Source organism: Oikopleura dioica, chromosome 2 (genome assembly GCF_907165135.1).
Source record: "Oikopleura dioica chromosome 2, OKI2018_I68_1.0, whole genome shotgun sequence".
Lineage (NCBI taxonomy): Eukaryota > Metazoa > Chordata > Appendicularia > Copelata > Oikopleuridae > Oikopleura > Oikopleura dioica.
In genome coordinates this window covers 7,299,263-7,313,532 of record NC_137292.1, presented here as the reverse complement: position 1 = coordinate 7,313,532, position 14,270 = coordinate 7,299,263, and the positions used below count along the sequence as shown (strand labels likewise).

The 14,270-nt window shown below is 40.8% G+C and overlaps 3 protein-coding genes across 6 annotated transcripts; 2 read left to right on the top strand and 1 right to left on the bottom strand.

Moving 5' to 3' along the window:
* The first annotated feature begins 3,600 nt into the window (after window positions 1-3,600).
* On the top strand, window positions 3,601-5,788 carry LOC145698859 (uncharacterized). 3 transcript variants are annotated; one of them, XM_081776085.1, is made up of 6 exons: window positions 3,601-3,756; window positions 4,823-4,927; window positions 4,971-5,246; window positions 5,292-5,366; window positions 5,412-5,549; window positions 5,594-5,788. In XM_081776085.1, exons 1-6 carry the CDS (start codon window positions 3,675-3,677, stop codon window positions 5,785-5,787), a joined length of 870 nt encoding a protein of 289 aa, XP_081632211.1. In that variant the 5' UTR covers window positions 3,601-3,674; the 3' UTR covers window position 5,788. The 3 variants fall into 3 exon arrangements, with proteins under 3 accessions (XP_081632211.1, XP_081632212.1, XP_081632210.1); XM_081776086.1 differs by lacking the exon at window positions 3,601-3,756 and adding an exon at window positions 3,848-4,086; XM_081776084.1 differs by lacking the exon at window positions 3,601-3,756 and adding an exon at window positions 4,257-4,466.
* A 33-nt stretch (window positions 5,789-5,821) lies between these two features.
* Window positions 5,822-8,920, bottom strand: LOC145699700 (actin, cytoplasmic 3). 2 transcript variants are annotated; one of them, XM_081776968.1, is made up of 6 exons: window positions 8,766-8,920; window positions 7,740-7,819; window positions 7,323-7,610; window positions 6,952-7,278; window positions 6,725-6,908; window positions 5,822-6,643 (listed from the first exon to the last, which is right to left on the bottom strand). In XM_081776968.1, exons 1-6 carry the CDS (start codon window positions 8,809-8,811, stop codon window positions 6,438-6,440), a joined length of 1,131 nt encoding a protein of 376 aa, XP_081633094.1. In that variant the 5' UTR covers window positions 8,812-8,920; the 3' UTR covers window positions 5,822-6,437. The 2 variants fall into 2 exon arrangements, with proteins under 2 accessions (XP_081633094.1, XP_081633093.1); XM_081776967.1 differs by lacking the exon at window positions 8,766-8,920 and adding an exon at window positions 8,246-8,309.
* A 3,053-nt stretch (window positions 8,921-11,973) lies between these two features.
* Window positions 11,974-14,266, top strand: LOC145696604 (armadillo segment polarity protein-like). Its single transcript, XM_081773673.1, has 9 exons — window positions 11,974-12,149; window positions 12,196-12,293; window positions 12,441-12,538; window positions 12,601-12,768; window positions 12,817-12,914; window positions 13,240-13,411; window positions 13,460-13,668; window positions 13,713-14,026; window positions 14,071-14,266. Exons 1-9 carry the CDS (start codon window positions 12,081-12,083, stop codon window positions 14,249-14,251), a joined length of 1,407 nt encoding a protein of 468 aa, XP_081629799.1. The 5' UTR covers window positions 11,974-12,080; the 3' UTR covers window positions 14,252-14,266.
* Window positions 14,267-14,270: the final 4 nt, after the last annotated feature.

The window sequence follows — 14,270 nt, the reverse complement described above, 5'->3', positions numbered from 1 at the left end:
GACTGACTGTGGGACGCTTTTTAGCAACTGGTACTTTGTAAACAAACTGCTCTTTTAGTTCACTGTCGTGGTTTTGAGTCGATTACTGAGGTAGCTACCGAGGAGTGTAATCATATAATTTTGAACAAAAATACAAAAGCAAATTAAATCTGGTAAATTAATTAAAGAAATTATGAAAGCGCTGAGTCCCTATTTTTATTTCTAACACAATATTGCTTGCTTCAATCATTAGCATTTAAACATCCCGATTCTTTCGATGTGCTCGTTACGTAAATATGTTGTTACGCGATTATGACGAATTTATAAACTTGAGATTGGTCTGCTTGAGATTATGCTCTGCAATAACATTAGGAATGACGTTTCCACGACTTCTAAAAGAAAAATAGAGAGCGACTGTTCTATTTCATAATAGCCAGCGATTAAGCTCAATCTTGACAATTTCAAATTTGCTAAATTTGCTCAATTTAGAATGTCCTGTTTTTCTGACGCAAAGAAGTAATTGATCTATTCCTGGCTGAGTTAAAGTCTAGACTCTGTAATTTATAGACTATAAAAGACTATTTAGACTATAGTCTATAGACTAAAGTGTCCATAGACTCTTTAATCCCCGGAAGAGTTTATTCTTCTTTTACTTAAAATTCTTCCAGCAGGGGGGTCCTCCAAGCACAAAAAAAAATGAAATCTTCTCGCTTGGTGTCGTTTTTTCGGGGAAATCATCAAAAATCATCGGTAGAATAAGGGTAGCTAAACGAAATATGCATTGAACAAACCTCTTTTTACTTACTGAAGAAATATTGAACATAACAAAGCGAATTGCTTATCGATCGTACTTTTGCCAAAGTAAGTATTCTGAATTAGTATTCTCGAGCTCTTGACCAACAGTGCTTGAAATTCTAGCGCGCATTCGCCAGACAAACACGTTCCTGTTTTCAACAACTTCCCAATCGAATAATCGCATAACTGTTGAACGAAATGAATTACAGTAACAGTAGAGGGGATCTAACAAGGCCTTGTTGTTCGTTGGCTTGAATGGTTACAAGGTTCCGAGGAGAGCTTCGCCGATAAAGTTGTCTTTAGCGCAAAATCAGGTTTTTATCTCTTTTTTGAAACGACGCCAGCTGGATTCTGCAGAACACCTCTAACAACCGAATTTAAATTCGGAAAAGGCAGGAGGAATGATGATCCACGCGCCAATCCCTTCTTTCCCCGTCTTACGAAAAACGAGATCCTCAATTTCACAAAATTCCGAATTCCGGTGAAAAAAAGCACTTTTGGGAAAAAATCACAATTTTGAAGTGGCACTTTTTTCGTTTGCTTTAGTTGAAAACTTTAAAAGTGCGTTTACTAAACTTCCTTTTTCTGTTTTTGTTTTGAAAAGTTCAGAGTGGAAAATCTTTTGCTGGAACTTTTTTTTAGCTATTTGGAAAAGATTTGAGACTCTCAAGGGCGGCTTGAAACGGGCGCTAGAAAATAGCTACACGGTCAGCACGTGAGCGCGAATTATTGAGATGCGCGTATGTACTCTTGTTGGTAATTAAAATTGCTGTTGACAAGAATAGCGTCCTCGAAAATGCGTTTTTTTACGCAATCGCCGCATCTAAGCAGCTTTTAAACGCACTTCAAGTTTGAGTTTTAGTTCCAAGCGGAATGCGCAGAAATGTATATTATCACAGCAAATATGCCCAAGTTGCGAGGACGATATTTTCAAACGATGCTCAAGAATACACGCCAGTTATATAATTTCAAGCGCAGGCCACTTGAATCCGCATCTAAATAAGCAAATTTTCCAAACTTTGAAAATGAAGCATGCCGATTCGGATTACTTTTACTGATTTACTGATCAAAAATTTCGTGCCTCCAGATGCTGCAGCCTGCAAGTGCCTAAATTTCACGTTTCGTTTTAGAGAGAAATCTCTAATTTTCCAGCGATATCTTGATCTTGTGCAATTTTAAAGAAAGAGAGACAATTTTATAGTATGAAATTTATTCAAATGTTGATGATCAAAGGGTGTCCAAAAAAATTACAAAATATTGTTATTCATTTCATATTTTTTCGCAAATTCAGGATCTTTTTCTTCTGATTGACATAGCTCACATATAAGTACTTTTTTGAAAAATCTCGATTAGATTCATTTTTGACTTCTCTGATTAAAAAAGGTGTTGCCCTGATTTTTTATGAGGAGTAATCAGCTGATCATTTGTCATCTGATTTCAATGAGATTCGACACCGATAAAATGATCTAAAGTTCTTTTTAATCCAAAGAATAACTGAAACTTTGGATAAATTATATAAATTATATCATATAATCGCTGTTTATTTATAGCATCTATATAAAATAATTCGAATATTGCAGCATAATGAGTTTATTATAATGAGTAATTAGTATAATTTCACGTTTTTCTATCTAAATCACCGATCACGTGAGGAAAAGACGGAGATGTTTGGCGGTAAGAAAATTTGGTGGTGTACTTTTTGCCGAAACTTGTTGCGCGAAAATATTCTGCGTTTTTCTTTTTCTGACTTTCCCATCAGTTCTTTGCTGCTAATTTAGATTGCTAATCGATGGAGTAAGTAAAATGGGTACTTGGTAAAAGGCGGCGGCATTAGCAAAGCCAGTAAACGCAGTTGCAGCTAGTCCGAGTTGAGCCACGCGTGCACCGTCGACTTACCAATGTGAACTCTCACTGATGGCCAGTTGGCGGATTTCCGCTCAAGAGCCTGCCCGCCATGGAAACTGGCAGCGTGAGGTCTATTCCGCCACAAGTGTCCGATTGCCACTTCCGCTAGTCACTGTATGCCCCCGTTTTCCAAAGCCTTCTTTCTTTCCTTTCTTTCGGAAATTCTTAACGGAGCTTATTTTGAGTCGAAAGTTCCAGTTTCGGCTGAGTGATGAGCGATATTTTAGCGTGAGCGAGCGGCGCGGTAAAACATTTTCGAGCCGAAACCCGCTCGCTCAAATATCGCACTGAGCTGACAGCCGAAAATTTCGACCCGAAATTGGAATCCTATCCGGCACTATCCCTTGATAGCTTATAACTTCTCGTGCAATACAAAATACAGAAAATCGCCCCAAAAAATCGCCGCATCAGAGGGTTTGCATAATCGCCCTTTTCGATCCCTTTTCAGACGCCACCGGAATACATCATCAACGCACAAGTCTTTCAGAATTGTTGTTTTAGAAATAGAAGACCGGCAATCTTCTTCTTGATGAATTGTCGGTGTAATAAAGAAGAATACAACTCTCTGAATATCTCAATAAAAATTCTCCTTGGCAATTATCAGATGAAAGAGAAGTGGAACTACTTCCACTCGCAGCGAAAGCACAGCAGCGTAAAAAGACCTAGCCGTATTTGAAAGTGAATTATTCTCAATAATCAAAAAAGGATATCAGAAAAATTAAAAAAAGAGCGTGTTTCTTGATTATCGTTTTTAAATGGTAAGTGATAAAAATAGACATTTAAAAAAAAACAAAAGTGGGTCAGTAAAATGAAAATTTCTAACAGCTCAAGTCAGCCATAAAAAATCAAAGTCTGGAGGCGATTCCGGCGATCGCTTAAAAATTGCGAGTGCGTGAACAAAAAATTTGCTCGCCACAGAAAGTCGTCATTAAAAAACATCTTCAAAATAGATTTTTTTAAATTATTAGGACACATTGGTCGTGACGAGAGTAACAATGATTCGAATCAGAAGAAGACAGAACAGACAGAGAAGCAGAAGTAGCTTCAGTATTTGGCAACTGTGCTGGTTTTTGTTTGGTAAGTGAACTTTTCTGGAGCGTCCAATTTTAACTAATCCTCACAACGGTCGACAGGGTCGACAATAGTGGCACGCATCTTCATTTTGTTTTCTTTGTTCGCTTGAGCTTTTTGGCCTTTGTAAGGTGATGGAAAACAAAACCCAAGGCATCTATAATGAATTATTCCAGATAATTGAAACTGACAAACTTGAGCAATTACTTTTTACGAAAGCTGCAATTATATTTTCGTCAGAATTGAGAAAAAAAAAATAATGAGTGAATTTTGAAATGAGAGGATTTTACAGTCACCCGCAGAATCAACGAATTCATTATATTCTAGCATTTATCGGTAAGGATGAACTTTTCACCCTGAACCAAGAAAACGAAGTGATTTTCTGGATCTGAATTTTGATTGGCCGGTAGGGCAAGTACAGCAATCTTATTGGCTATCCAAAAAATCACTTCCTATTCTTGGTTTGTGCCCTGATTCTGGGGTCATGCGTCATTCTTCTTTTTATAATTGGGCATATCGTTAACCCGTCCTGAGTCCGATCATTTACGACTGCTAATTCTGCTTTTCTTTCGATTCTTTAGTGCACGAAATTGAGTTGAAACGAAGTACGTTCGAAAATATGAGTTTAGCTTTTTTATTCAGAAGTTCTCACAGAGCTCAGAATTATAGAAGAAGTTGTTTCACTCCTGTTTGCTCGATTTTCTGCTTTTTTATCGGTACGGATTTTTTTTTTTGATTATCCCATATTCTTGACAAAGTACTTAGCTTTTAATTCATTCAATAAAATGGCTATTTGTAAGAATAAAACTCAATGATCCATTAAAATTAGATGTCTAAAATTGATATCAAGGAAGAAACGGTTGTTTTTTACTAAAACTTTTTTTAGTTTAAATTTAGCAAAACTAGTGGGATTCAGGATTTTTCTCAAACCGGAAACACAATTTTTTTTCTATTTTTTGTTTGATTGGATAGAGATTGAAAATGATCAATTCCCCCTATTATAGTCGAACTTTCGAAGTTCGGGCACTGAATGACCTCGAAGGAACCTGCTGTATTTACATTTATGCTTTAGCTGTGATTGTCGTTGTTGTTGGCATCAGAGAGATTTATACAAATGTGGAGAAAGAAGCGTCTCAACGGAACAGTTGTATTCAAAAAAGAGATTTTGAAAAGCAAGGTGAGAAAACTGAAAACAAAAAATTGAACTAGCGGGATTTTAGAGGAATACCCGGAAATTTTTGATGAAATTTACGAAGATATAAAAAGCTCTTCAACCGATCAATTAGAAGATTCATTGCCGCTTCCTTCCAATTGCTATATTTACAAAAATATTAACGACGCTAGCTGTCTCAATTTGGGAATACCAGCAAAAGAAGCTATTATCTACTCAAAGTGCTTGGAGTTAGATAATGATCAAATTTTACAAGGAGGATGGGAGTTCGACACTGGAGTCAATTTTTCGAATCTGAAAATTAAAGATTCGTGCGAAATAATTGGTAAATAAAATTATTTATTCAGCGAACCATAAAACCTATTTTCAGATATCTTTACAACGGAAGAAATGACGTTGGAAAATTCAAGCATCTCCCATGAGAATCTGCTTCAATACATCCTCGGTAAGAACATAAATTATCTTATCCTTCGTATCCGATCTTCTTCAGGAGGAGTCGTTGGAGGATTACTGATTCTGACGTTGCTCATTTTCATCACAATGAAAGTGATCATCCCCAAGCTCTGCCCTAGAAATCCAACCGCCACCAGAGTCATTCAAAATCTCGGTGGAACTGTCGTCATAAACGGTAAGTCAATCGGCCCTTTTCTAAAAACTCAACCTGATTTTCAGAGCGAAATTCAAACTTGCCCGGAATGGCCGATCTCCCACCAGAATACGGTGACATCGAAAACTACCCGAAAGATGATCCAGTTCCCTCCCGACCCCCAAGAGCCGGAGAGGCACATTCAAACCCTGCTTTTTCTGATTCAACTACTGTAGTTCTTCCTCCTCCGCAGTATTCTGAAATAAATTCTAATAGATAAACACCTGCCCTGCGAAGAAAATTTAAGAGAGTGATGGAATTGTCAGAGCATTTTTATTTATTATTATGATTTTAACCGAATTAAGTCTAACATGAAGCAGAATTATCATGCAGTCGGTCGATTGGCAATGTGCATTGTCAACAGTTCGCGCTCACCCCCCTCGGGCCAGGCCTTGGAGGGGCTCGCTCAACTTGAATGGTTGTTGATTGGTAGATAGTGCAGATTTTGTTTTACCAAGAGAAGTATTCTTTGACAAGACTCGCAAATGTCAACCCGGCCAGACGGTGGCGCTGTTGCTTTTTTAGTGTTTTTGGTGGTGCTTTTTGATTGGTTAAGAGTTTTGCCTTTTTGGGAATGATGAAATTTTAAATATACCGCCAAGAACAAAAAAGTCGATGTTCATTAATCAGTTTAATAAACATTCTTCCTCAAGAAGGGGATAAGAAGTTACATGAGAGTTTTTGAGCGTCACGAAAATAAAAAAATAGGAGTCAACAGGTGGTGCAAGGTGGTAGAACAAGAATAGAGAAAAAAATAATATGCGACTAATTAACAAATTAATATTAACTTTAACGCGCGTCGAATTATTACATGTAAGAATAGTGTCACGTGGAAATAAAGACGAGGGCGCGGGGTTTTCGAAAAGCTGCTTAGAAGCACTTTCGGTGGACGATCGAGGGTCCGGACTCGTCGTATTCCTGCTTCGAGATCCACATCTGTTGGAAGGTGGAGAGGGAGGCGAGGATGGAGCCACCGATCCAGACGGAGTACTTTCGCTCTGGGGGAGCGATGATCTTGATCTTCATCGTCGATGGGGCGAGGGCGGTGATCTCCTTCTGCATTCTGTCGGCGATTCCTAAAATAGAAGTTGAGTTTTCATGCTTGAGAAGAAACTAAGTGGGGGAGAGAGGGGGCACTTTTTGAGTGCGTTACGTACCTGGGTACATAGTGGTACCGCCGGAGAGGACAGTGTTGGCGTAGAGGTCCTTTCGGATATCAACATCGCACTTCATGATGGAGTTGTAAGTGGTCTCGTGGATACCGGCAGATTCCATACCGAGGAAGGATGGCTGGAAGAGAGCCTCTGGGCATCGGAATCGCTCGTTGCCGATGGTGATGACCTGGAAAAAAGAGTTAGGAAATAAGCAAGGAAAGGAGGGTTACCTGTCCATCGGGAAGTTCGTAGGACTTCTCGAGGGAGCTGGAGGAGGCAGCGGTGGCCATCTCCTGCTCGAAGTCGAGGGCGACGTAGCAGAGCTTCTCTTTGATGTCTCGGACGATTTCTCGCTCGGCAGTGGTGGTGAAGGAGTAGCCTCGCTCGGTAAGGATCTTCATGAGGTAATCAGTAAGATCTCGGCCGGCCAAGTCCAATCGAAGGATGGCGTGGGGAAGAGCGTAACCTTCGTAGATTGGGACAGTGTGGGAGACACCATCACCGGAATCGAGGACGATACCGGTGGTTCGACCGGAAGCGTAGAGGGAAAGGACGGCCTAGGGAAGAAATTAAGATCTGCTAATACGGTGTTGAAGCGTACCTGGATGGCGACGTACATGGCAGGGGTGTTGAAGGTCTCGAACATGATCTGGGTCATCTTCTCTCGGTTGGCCTTGGGGTTGAGGGGAGCCTCGGTGAGAAGGACGGGGTGCTCCTCTGGGGCGACTCGGAGTTCGTTGTAGAAGGTGTGATGCCAGATCTTCTCCATATCGTCCCAGTTGGTGACGATACCGTGCTCGATGGGGTACTTGAGGGTGAGGATACCTCGCTTGGACTGGGCTTCGTCACCGACGTAGGAGTCCTTCTGGCCCATACCGACCATGACACCCTGAATTCAAGATTAAAATGTGCTGAGAGAGGACAATACCGCCCAAGCTTAATTGATAAAAAAAACCTGGGCGTCACTAATTCTATTATCAGTTATTAACTTATCAGCGAGTATTAATTATTTAATTACCTGGTGTCGTGGTCGACCGACAATGGATGGGAAGACAGCTCGGGGAGCGTCATCTCCGGCGAATCCAGCCTTGCACATACCTTGAAAGTTTTTGTTAGGTCAGCTGTTTCAATTCAATGAATCGAGCAATTGAACGAATAAAGAGGGGGCTTATTCAATGACGCGGTGCTCAGACAGAGCATTTTCGAGACTAGCAGGCCATAAAATTGGTTTGCGTACGCCAATGGGTTAAAGTTCGAAGCAATTGCGATAAATTAAATCAAGACTACTTCAAATTTTAACCCATTAGAGCGTATAAGTTAGAAAACCGCATAAATGACTCATTTCCGGCAATAGGTTAATCGTTCTGGCTTGGACCGGATGTGAATCTTACGCAAATAAAACGCGCGAATCATTCACATATTGACTTTTCGTTTCAGAGCGAAAATCTGACGATCTCATAAAAAATTAACGCTGCCGCACTGACACCGTCGGAATTCATAAAAAAGCGAAGTCCAAACTCTTACCGGAGCCGTTGTCGACGACAAGAGCGGAAATATCATCGTCAGACATCATTTTAAATTTAGATTTGTTCTAAATAAGTCTCTCTCGATTCTCGATTTTTTGAAAATGATCATTTTAGCAGCTCCGAAAAGCAAATGCTCAAGAATTCTAGAAAATCGTGGAAACTCGAACACTCAAAATTGAGTCGCGAAAACGACGAAAATTGTGAGAAAGCCGCTTGCGGCTTTCGAACCTAACGGAAAAAACAATTTCCATTCGCGGCTTTTGAGAAGTATGAAACAATGCGAGAAAGCCGCGTGCGGCTCCCGAGTCGAAAAAATAAAATTCCAAAAATGAGCGTTTTTCGGCTCGAAAAGAAAGCGGCAGAGCGAAAACTGAGTTTTCTCACTTCCAAAAGCCGCTAACGGCTTTCGAGTCCAAAATATAAAAATAACTAACAAAAACGAGTTTCTCAGATAAATTTCTTGACAAAAAATCATCCCCAGCCCTCATTCGTTCTCTCGGCGATATTGTCGGACTTACCGGATCCGTTGTCAACGACGAGGGCGGCAACTTCGTCTTCCATCATTTTGGTGGATTTATGTGTTGTCGGTAAACGGGTTAAAAAGAAAAAAGTAGAGAAGGAGTGTTCTCTTGGGACTCGCTTGGTTGAGTGAGTGAGTCTGCTTCGTATTCGATGTCTCCACCAGTTTTAAAGAAACTTCCTTATTTGGAAAGCGTGGCGCCCAATCGGACCGCGCGGGCGCCACCGAAACGCCCAATCGCCAAATCCGAATTCGCGAATTCAATCGTCGACGGTTAAAAATCGCCCCTGACCTTAACCGCCCGGTCAAGCACCATCGTCAAGCCGAAAATCAAGATCGAAAACAAAAAAATCTTTGAGCGAAGCAGAAATGCTCCGCGCGCCACGAAATTTCGCGGAAAAAAAATCGGATTAGATGATTTTTTCCGATAAAAAGATAAAAATAAAATAATATTTTTTGAGGCTTTCTCATAAAGAAAATAAATATAAAACTAATAATAGAACTTGAATAAAAAATCTTAGTACTTTTTGACTCGAAAGCCGCACGCGGCTTTTTCGCGTGAAATTTGGTCAAAAATGCTTATGTTTAAAATAAAACTGTAGAAATTTTAAGATAGTCTTTGATGAATAATGCCACTTGTATGAGTTGCCTTTTGAAGCCTGCGTTTTACGATTGCGTAAACTCTATTTTTGAAGATTCATTTTGTAAATATGCATTTTTTCAGTCCCCTATGAATCATGTTCAGCTTTCCAATTTGTACCTAAAAGGGCGTACTCTTCTTATCAATAAGTCATTATTTAGTACTGCTTACAAGCATAAGAAGTTCTCAATATCATTATAACGGCAAATTCGTAATATTACATAAACTTACTTAGGCTATTTGGACAGTTACAGTATTACTGCTTTTATGGAGAATCTGGGTTGAATAAAGCGGATATCAAAAATATTATCAACAATGTTCTCTCTCACGAAATCGAGGGGGCACTGTTTTAGCAATTCTGAGAAACAACCCTTTTTTATCATCAGTGAACACAAGCTGCAGATATTCACACATTTACAGATGTTCCAAGAGAGATCCAATTGTTATTTTTCATTGACCTAATTTCAAATTGCCAAATTCTCGTACCAAGGTGCTACTTATTTTTTTTTTCTAGTTTGCGATTTTTTAACCCATTTTAGGCTTGTTTATTTGGCGGTGCCCAGTTCTGAAAAAAGTGCGAAATGTCGAATTCACACATGGCCGAGGAAACTACTGAGCAGCGAGTATCAGATTAGGGGAATAAGTAATCACTCTCTCCCGCTGCGGTCCTGTCGTACGGGCACATTCTGCGGTTTAACTTAGCAGCAGAATTATTCCCTTTCCAGAGCGCGCTGGAACACCACCACCGCCACAAATGCAAGAATCAAGTCCAAAACAATCCAATAGCATTATTTCAAAGGCAGAGTTATGCATCATCAATTCTTAAAAACTTTTTAAAAACAAAGTGACACCCTTATTCATTAACTTAAAATCTGTCTTTTAGAAAGGAAAAATAAGGGTGTCACTATCATAAAATAACTCCAAAAAAGATGGATAAGGTTATCGAAGAATACAAAGATGTCTTCACAAAATACGCAGTCAACTATTCCGATTCCAGATTGGAAGAAAATTCATGTTCTAAAAAGAAAGGTTTTTATAGATTACGCAATAACTTTTCCATTCTTATTTTAGAGTCAGAGAAAGAGCTCTCGAACATGTTGCTGGGTCTGAAAGGAAAGCCCTCGGTTCAAGTGAAGCTGACCCAATATATCGGCGAAAGCGTTTCTGAAGAAAGCCAGGCCGCGTTGCGCCGCATCAAGGAACACTTGGAAAAAGAGAACGAAACATTAACCTGGCGACTTATCCGTCTATTGCGCCAGCTTCTTCCCAATAATCCGCTCAATCAACGGCGAGGCGATCAAGAGCAAAGGCCGCTTGATGACATTCGAATTGAAGGAAACCGCTCATCATGTTTTTATTTACAAAGAGTTTGACCTTTTCAGACATAATTTACGAAGCGGATTTTAAGATTTCCTGATTTGCGCAGTTGCCCTTGTTGTTATGTACGCGCTGGCATCAATAACTATCAACCCGATTTACGAATGGGACTTTATTAATCATTGAATCACTGAATCTGAAAAAGGCGGAACTGAGATTACTGGAGCTCAGCGACGAATTCAGCGTAGACGTTGGCGTCGCACTTGCCTCCGACTTCGCACTCGTCGCACATTTCTCCGTCGGCGAGGCACTTGGCGCAGGGAACGCAAGCCATGATGTCGGCTTCTAAAAAAGAAGGGGAACAGCTTTTTGGTTGCGTTTGGGTTTCGAACCTGGGTGTCGAGCTTGGAGCTCAGAAAGGCCCCGGCTCTGGAGGGCTTGATCTTCAGCCTTGCAGCTGGTGATGCAGCAGGTGATGCAGCAAGTGATGGAAAGTCCGGCGCAGCAAGCACAACCGGCCTTGGTATCCAACTCACCGGTCAAGGCAGAGGCGGAGATGGCGGCAACGAGGGCGGCGATGATCTGTAGAGGATAGGAATTATGAATTATTGAAAAGTTAAAGTTTTAACATTTATGTTATTCATTTTGTCCTTTCCTTCATTTTTACGTTTTGAGTTTCGACTTTATCTGACTCGATGAACTCGAACTGCGCCGGACTTTCCATCACTTGCTGCATCACCTGCTGCATCACCAGCTGCAAGGCTGAAGATCAAGCCCTCCAGAGCCGGGGCCTTTCTGAGCTCCAAGCTCGACACCCAGGTTCGAAACCCAAACGCAACCAAAAAGCTGTTCCCCTTCTTTTTTAGAAGCCGACATCATGGCTTGCGTTCCCTGCGCCAAGTGCCTCGCCGACGGAGAAATGTGCGACCAATGCGATGTCGGAGGCAAGTGCGACGCCAACGTCTACGCTGAATTCGTCGCTGAGCTCCAGTAAGAACACCATTACTGTTTTCCCGCTGAATGGACTTTTCCTGACATTGAACTCCCTGAATTTGAAATAAACTCCAAATTTGCTAACTCGACTTTTGATGAGTTTTGAATAAAAAGAACTGGCTTTAACGGTGGCAATAAATGATTCATGGTCGCCTTTTTTGGTGAATCCATTATTCCCTCCCACAATGGTGACTTGCTCCGTGGCTTGCTGAATGGCCGTAGTGCCGTGTACGCGCATTTTTTCCTTGACTTGGGGGCTCTTTTGTGATCGCCATTCACTCGTAAAAGACGGCTCTGATTTCATATTTTTTTCGCGAAAGTCGTATTTTCGCGAATCATTCATAAAAATAATTTGTCCGGAAAATGGCATGGACTCAGAGTACACAAATCGCCAGAGAAGAGCCTAATTATGAAAAGGATTTGGGAGTTTTGGTAAGAGAAAGCGCGAAATCAACAAGAAAGAAATCGGTTTTTGTAGAATTGGGAATCGTTTTTCCCGACAGATGAAATTAGTGGAATCGGAGAAAGGGTCCAACAAGCAGTTATTGGAGACGAAAATGCATCAGCTCCAAAAAGGTATGATTTTGAAGAGCTTTTTTTATTTTTAATTTGATTTTTAAATAAAACATCGATCAATTTATCGCTCGTTTTTCCTAAAATCATTAATTGTCAATGCTTGATTTAAATTCTAGCACTAGAAAATTTGACCAAAATATCCTTCAGTAATCGACGAAACAGAAACGTCGACAAACTCACCCCAGCTGTTCGAAAATTGATGGATGGCGTGATCCATCTCCTCCATTTCAAAGACGATGCACTAGGTAAGTTTTAAAGCGACAGAAATTATTCTTTCCCAGCAATTTATTTGACGATAAAATTGTAGTGACTCTTTCCGTTCTGCCGCAGTTGATAGGGCTGTTGAACTCCTCCGATCCGAACCAGGCTCACAATGGCGCTTCGTCCATCCTTTCACTCGCGAAGAAAGCAGCGCCGAAGTATGCTCTCATTGATTCAAAAGACCTTATGCCCGCCTTTTCCCATTTTCTTCAAGGTAATTTCAAATGAAAGCTTTCCTAAGTAAACAGTTTTTTTTTGATAGACACGAATACAAAGACGCACGATGAAACTAAAAAGGCTGTTCTTGGTACGATGGCAATCCTTAGTGAAGAACCCAAAGGCCGAATGGCTATGTTCAAGGTACCAATTCATAGTTTCTATTCAAAAAATAATTTATTGGTTTTAACAGGTTGCTTCTCTTGCATTGCGAATATAGTTACAGTTTCATTTTAAAGAAGTGTAGACTACACTGTGTAGTACATATTCTGAATTCAAATTCTCGTCGATATATGCAAAATTCAGTACTAGAAGTAATCATTTTAATAATGGTGAAGGATTAACATTGGGAGATTATATCGACTTAGAAGTCCAACTGGTGGCGGCAGAGAAACGCCATCTCGGCGGGAAGCATTACCTGCCGAGAACATCTGGTCAAAAATGCCGGCTGCATTTAGTTTATTTTCAGGGTCACACCATCCAAGCGCTGGTTCGAATGCTCGGCCATCCAAAAGACACCATCGTCAAATATGCCCTATCGACGCTTTACAACCTCATCTCATACAATAAAGACGAAGTGGCGGGAGCAATTCGTCTCGCTGGCGGAGTCAAACGGATGTCCGCTCTGATTAGCCCCAAAGGTTTCAGCTTTTATATTCAACATTTCCTGTAGTAAAAATCTCTTTTAGAAAATCGACCTTTCAAAGATAAGGTGCACGCGATCGTTTGTGCCTCGCTGGAGCAGCTGTGCATGGGAGATGTGGGCTCAAAGGTGATTGTTTCGGAAATGAATTGCATCGGCTTCATTATTGATGCGGTGAAATCTTCGACTTATGAAAAACTTCGATACGCCGCCTCTAGAACTCTTTGCTCCCTCAGCGCTTACTCTGGTCTGAAGGTGGGAGAAAATATTTTTTATAGTGAGTGATTTTCGATTTTCAGCGAGAAATTCTTAGCTTGGATGCAGTTAACAGCTTGATCACCGCGTTTGACGATCCCAAAGCGAGCGAAGACATAAAGGAATCAATCCTGTGGACAATTCGAAATTTGTCGGATAGAATCGATGACGATTCCAAAGTTATTCACAGACTCATCTCTGATTGCCTCTTGATCATCAGTGGCGATTCTAACGTTGTGGACAGCTTGAGGCACATCGCCGGTGGCATCCTCTGCAACTTGACTTGCAACTCTGAGAAAAACAAGGCTTACGTCGTGGAAAACAACGGTGTTCGATCACTTTCCGCCTGTATCTTAGAGTAAGAAATCCTTGCTAAAACATACTCCTAATTCCAAATCACAGAGCATCTGATTCCCTGAGCACGAAAGAGCCCGCGATCTGTACGCTTCGACATCTGACCTCCAGAAACCCATGTGCTGAAAAGGCACGAGATCAAATTGCCGACCGCCATGTCATTGCTGAACTTCATTCCGCGCTCAAGAATTTTCCCGAGCTACGGGTTGAAAGACTCTTTTTCCAGTAAAAAAATGACTAATTTTTTA